Source organism: Labrus mixtus, chromosome 1 (genome assembly GCF_963584025.1).
Source record: "Labrus mixtus chromosome 1, fLabMix1.1, whole genome shotgun sequence".
Lineage (NCBI taxonomy): Eukaryota > Metazoa > Chordata > Actinopteri > Labriformes > Labridae > Labrus > Labrus mixtus.
Genome location: NC_083612.1, coordinates 15,184,659 through 15,190,668, shown reverse-complemented (window position 1 = coordinate 15,190,668; position 6,010 = coordinate 15,184,659). Strand labels below are relative to the sequence as shown.

Sequence of the window (6,010 nt, the reverse complement as noted above, 5' to 3'; positions counted from 1 at the left end):
AAAAAACAAAAAAAACACATATAATAGTCCTGTTGTTTGATTATCGGACGGCAGGGTGCGCCAAACGACCTTTATATCTTCCCTTTGCTAGGCTTCCGATTTACTTGTAATGACTCATTTATGCCCCTTTATACATTTTCCATACTGCATTTAAGAAAACAAATATCGTACCTATTATGCTTTATTTATTTCAAGACTCAAGTTGCTGGTCGCTTTACATACTTTACCAAAGCACAATAAATCAGTTGCTGGCTTATATGCAAAGAACTTCACGTATTTTATAAACTTTTTTGGTGCTTTGTTTAACTTTTAGAAATTATACATATTAAAAATACTTCTTTAAATAAAAACTAAAAAACGTAATTCAAGATATGAATCTATGGAAGCCCATTTCCGCCAGTAAAAAAAAATAAAAATGAAAATAATAAAGTCTCATAATTTTGACTTTTTATCTCATTATTATGACTTTATTATTTTCATTTTTATTTTTTTAACTAGCGGAAATGGGCTTCTATATGAATCTGCCCCAATCAATGCATCTACCATATTTTCGTCTACAATTTAAATTATAGAAGTTAATGCATGCAATGTAATGTATGTAACTAATGAAAGCTCTTATTATTTCCTGGTATGTAACTCTTGTATTGCCTTACGTTTGTCTTTACGCTCTTTATTGGTGTTTAAAACTGTAAGTTGTTGTGATTCGTTGTTGTTTTCTTTATGTTTGTTTGGTTTTTTTTTTTTAATTGCTTTGCTACAAAATAAACAAAAGTGAACAACACTGGTAAAGTTTTGTGAAAGGTTGACGGAGCTGCCTGCTAGGGGTGACGTCGCGAATAACGGAATCTATCAGCCAATCAAATGTCCTGGCTGCGGCTTTTGGACCAATCACAACGCCGTTTTCCTGTAACGTTATCTCCCCAGCAAACACCATCCAGCTAGTGGTTTAGCATCAGGCTGGCTAAGAAGCTAGCCTACTGAAACAGAAAGTGACCATTCACAGTCTTTGTTTTATGTGTTTTGCTTAATTTACCTGAAATTTTCAGCAGTATAAGGAACTAAATCGACGGCCCGGTCGAAGGTAACGTGTCTTGTTGACTTCTCTTGTCTGTTGTAGCTAGTTAAGTGGAGGGGGGCGCAAATGACACTAAACGTGTTGTTGATGTTAATATGTGGACATTTAGCAAGTGTAGCTAACATAGAGTAATGTTACGTTTCCCCTGCAAGTAAAAGTCACCTAATTATCTATTTGTAAAAATAATGATCAGATGGCTTCGTCGTGTTATCCTCGAAAAAAATGCATCTTTTCCCCGACAGGGCGTTTCTCACTCAGTGTAGCTTCTGCATTCATTTAATATCATGCAAACACAACAATAATCATAAATGTAACACTATTGCGGATGGCTGAAACGCTCATCTCATAGTACTTTTCTTCACCTTATTTTCATACATCGACCTTTTTAAAGCGTTTGACTAAATGTGTATTGCATTGAAACCATTAATCACCTTTAACTTCACTACCTCCACCAGATGCAGTTCATGCTGCTGTTCAGCCGGCAGGGAAAGCTGCGGTTGCAGAAATGGTATGTGCCTCTGTCTGACAAAGAGAGGAAGAAGATCTCCAGAGACTTGGTCCAGACGATACTGGCCAGGAAGCCCAAGATGTGCAGCTTCTTGGAGTGGAGGGACCTCAAGATCGTGTACAAAAGGTGAGAGAATAACTTTGTAGACTTTATTTGTCCCCAGGTGATATGAACAGAATTGTCTTTTTCAAACATTGTCAGAAACTTTCCTAATGTCTGGATGAGGTCTTAAATGTTCTTACTCTTTTTTGACTTGGTTTGAAACTCACTTTCTAACACAATCCTTCTAAATTAAGGTCTTGCAAAATCTAATGACGAGTTCTTTTATCATGCTGACGGATAAAGTTCATTCCTTACAGTGGGATGAACAGTTTGACATGATGTACCACCTCCAGATTCACTTTAAGGTCAACAGAAATATGTTTTTTTTAGTTGTCATGTAGTTGGTTTAGTTGTTATTAGGTCACATGATAATAGAGGAAGAGACTTCACATATGGCATTTCTCTTTTGAACAAGACTGTGGTTGACAAAAATCTAGAAAATAATGGCATGTAGACCTTGTGGTCTTTTAAAAACAGTTCATGGTGGTCTTCATTGTTGACTTTCCAGATGATTTACTAATCCAATGTGTTAATTGTTTATTTGGCTAAGGGCTTGTTTGGGTTCTTAAAGAACACTAATGATTCAGTGAATTTTTTTTCAAACACTTAGATTTCTGATAATTAAAGTCATCTTCTGATGTGTTCTGATGAAAGCCAGAAACCCCACCTCTCTAATAACAACACACAAAAGCAATACAGCAATACAAATGTACACAGATAGATTTATGTCTGGAAAACTGGACTGCTGAGTCATACAATGAAGGACAGACACACCATCATGTGTTCAGTGTAACAAACAAAAAACCAAATAAATAGAGACAAACAACAAAACCACCTCAGGCAGTGTTGCACAGTCCTGCAGTACTGGAAGATCTGTGCACCACTAACAAAATGCATCGAGTTACACACCTTCTCAATCTAATGCAATCAAATGAACATCCCTGCAATCAATCCTATCCACGATAAGGCATTCTTTTTGGTCGCAGAAGTTGTTACCTTTTAGTGCAATTTAATCATTTTTAAGTTGATGGAAGGGTTTATTTGTTAGGATTGTTTGAAATGAAAAAATATATGGATATTTTACAGCTTAGATACACAACACCGTAGCCAACAAAGAGAAACCATATAACCGTAAGAAAGGAAAAGCTTGTTATTCAGTAAGGACATTTAATGAGTTTTAAGCCCTTTTGCCTCCATGTTATCTCTTCATTGAAAATAAATAATATGGGGTTGGGGGTTAGAGCACAGGCCCTGACATTTGTAACATTAGTAACATGATTGGCTTTTGACTGGATGCCCTGCATTTTCTTGAGCTCTCTTTTCATTTCTCACTTTGTTGCAGATATGCGAGCCTGTATTTCTGCTGTGCAGTCGAGGATCAGGATAATGAGCTGATCACCCTGGAGATCATCCACAGATATGTGGAGCTGCTGGACAAATATTTTGGCAGTGTGAGTCTCTGTAATGACAACATGCTGAAAGATAGTGTGTGTGTGTGTGTGTGTGTGTGTGTGTGTGTGTGTGTGTGTGTGTGTGTGTGTGTGTGTGTGTGTGTGTGTGTGTGTGTGTGTGTGTGTGTGTGTGTGTGTGTGTGTGTGTGTGTGTGTGTGTGTGTGTGTGTGTATGTTGGGGAGGGGGGGATTGAAAGTTTGCTGAATGAAGCTAATGTCAGGATCAGCTCTGATCTACTGCTGTCGATGTGTTTTGTGATCTCACAGGTGTGTGAACTGGATATTATCTTCAACTTTGAGAAGGCCTATTTTATCCTGGACGAGTTTCTGCTCGGCGGAGAGGCCCAGGAGACGTCCAAGAAGAACGTGCTGAAAGCCATCGAGCAAGCTGACCTGCTGCAGGAGGTATGCGCCATTCTTTATCAGCAGATCGCTGAACCAGTGAGATCGTCATCAATAATGTGAGATAAACAGTATGCACTGTTGGTTGTCCTGCCGTTCTGAAATTAAGGGTATAGTCAGACAATGCCCACCTAATGTTTTCAAAAACCAAAATGTTTTCATAAAAGCATATTTTACCCGATCAACAGTACAGATCCAAATGATTTAAAATGTATTTTCATTCAAGAAAAAGAAACAAAGCAAGTCTATTTATTTCATGAGCTGTATTCATCAAACACATTATATATTTGCCTTAAAAATAATAATGTTAACCATTATAAGAGTTATAGCAGATTCATTTTCTGGTGATTTTAGATCCTATATAGAGAAAGGACAGTGGATAGAGTTAGATATTGGGGAGAGAAAGACATGTGGCGAAGGAGCCTCAGGTCGGATTCAAACCTGGGTCATCCGCTAGCCTCCGTACATGGGGCGGGCGCACTGACCACTGGGCTACCGGCGGCCCATTCACTAAACAATTTAAATATAAAACCAGCCAGGGGGGACATATTCTCAAATTGATGCACTCTAACTGGTTCATTTATGCTTGCAGTGTTTAATACCTCAGTGTGCTAAAGCAAGAGCTGTTTTCATTTCCTCTGTATCTGTATTCATTCGCAGTCAACAGAATCGGGGCTCAGTGAATTCTTTTTCTGCAGGGTATGCAGTAGTATTGTTTCAGCAGCCTGGCTGACTGTGCAGGCCTGTCAAAAGTTAACGTCACTGGAAAGGCTTTTAGGACGTTGCATTTATAAATGATGTACTTCAATAACTGTTTGGAGAGGGGACTTTCTGCCACCATGTAACAGGATGATAGAACGTTTTTTGATTGGTGTTTCCTTCATCTGCAGGAGGCTGAGGCACCACGGAGCGTCTTAGAAGAAATTGGGCTCACATAAACCATCTTTCTGCTGCTGCTGCTCTGCAGTTCTTCCCCCCAGATTCACATCTGGAAATGTCCATGTCTCTATCGTGTCTTCTCCCGATTGTGTCAGTGTTGTATGTATAAAATCACCTCCCTTGTACTGTGTTTCTCTGTACTGTACTATCCCGTTATGTGCTTTGAATGTGGTGCCAACTGTGGTTTGATGTGTTCCCCATGTACAAGTTCCCTCACTGTAGTATCCTGTACTATTGGCAGACATGACTCCCTTCATTTCTTAAAAAATCCTACAGAGAAAAATGTAGCAAAGACATGAAAACTCTAGCCTCATTTCAAGATCATCCATCGTCACAGATAGCAGAGACGTGTGTGCTGTTTGGTAGACAGGACTTTCTGAGGTGCTGCTTCAGCTGCAGTTGGTGCCTCTGGTGGATTTCCATCATGTCAATGTCACAGTAGAGCATTGATTTGATCAATAACTGGTCAGCAGATTCACCCCAAAGGCCATGTTCACAATACTTACAGCTTTTCACAAAGGATTAGCAAAGTGCAAAGTGTTCTTATAGTGTTCTTAAAGTGTTTATCAAGATAAAAAAAAAAGCTGTGTTAATATAACTGGGTTACCCTTTATTGTAACCATGGTAGGTGGAAAAGACAAATGCAGTACAATATTGCAAAACCATCAAAGTAGCAATCAAGTAGCCGTACCATTTTCAACTGAAAGAAAGAGGCACACGTTGTGAAACAGACTCAAAAGTCTTGATCATGCAGTCTTTTAGAAACACAGTATAAAGTGTTTCTAAATGATATACAGTCTTAGGGAAAAAAAACAAGATTGGGTGTTTCTCAGATGTTCAGTCCAACAGAGCCTTAACACACTAGAGTCATCGACTGGGGCTAAAGCTGTTGAGGGAATCTCCGACACCGTTACAATCACTTACACACATGTAGAATGAACCCACCAATCAACTGACATTAAACGATTGCCCATAATCCATATCAGTGAGAACGTCGTGTATCTTTGTTGAAGTTTCTGTTTGGTGATTTCATCCTCAGACCTTTTTCATATTTCCTTTTTTCCAAGACTAGTTGAGCTGTTTTAGTGTTATTAGTGTTTTGTTTGGTAAAACTGTCAGTGTCGTCTGAACTCTGTTGACTGATTTTGTTTACACAGAAATTGTAATGGATAAATCTAAGGTTAGGTCTCAGTCTGAAGAGACTATATTAGGTATTATAATACTTTTGGCTCAAATCTTGAAGACTAACATGACCAAAGAACACTGTGTTTTACCTTCTTTATGGAAGGCGAACATGGCAGCAAAGGGATTTAGAACTGCACGATGTCTGAACAAATGTATGTGGGGTTATTTGGCCACAATATACCAGTATTGTAATCATTGCAGTCGTTCTTTTCTCTTAAAAAAACGGTCCGAGTTTCTTTATGAAGGAGGAACAGAAGAAGAGTAACTGCTCATATCAGGGTTTCCATTATTAGTATTCATCTCTGTTGACTTTTTCACCTTGCTGCAATGAAGCTGGAAAACAAGGCA

The 6,010-nt window shown here is 38.6% G+C and overlaps 1 protein-coding gene across 1 annotated transcript; it reads left to right on the top strand.

The window, feature by feature from the left end:
• Positions 1 to 913: 913 nt before the first annotated feature.
• ap1s2 (adaptor related protein complex 1 subunit sigma 2) lies at positions 914 to 4,736 on the top strand. The gene is made up of 5 exons (XM_061034813.1): positions 914 to 1,081; positions 1,531 to 1,709; positions 3,028 to 3,136; positions 3,404 to 3,541; positions 4,429 to 4,736. Exons 2-5 carry the CDS (start codon positions 1,531 to 1,533, stop codon positions 4,474 to 4,476), a joined length of 474 nt encoding a protein of 157 aa, XP_060890796.1. The 5' UTR covers positions 914 to 1,081; the 3' UTR covers positions 4,477 to 4,736.
• The last annotated feature ends 1,274 nt before the right edge of the window (positions 4,737 to 6,010 follow it).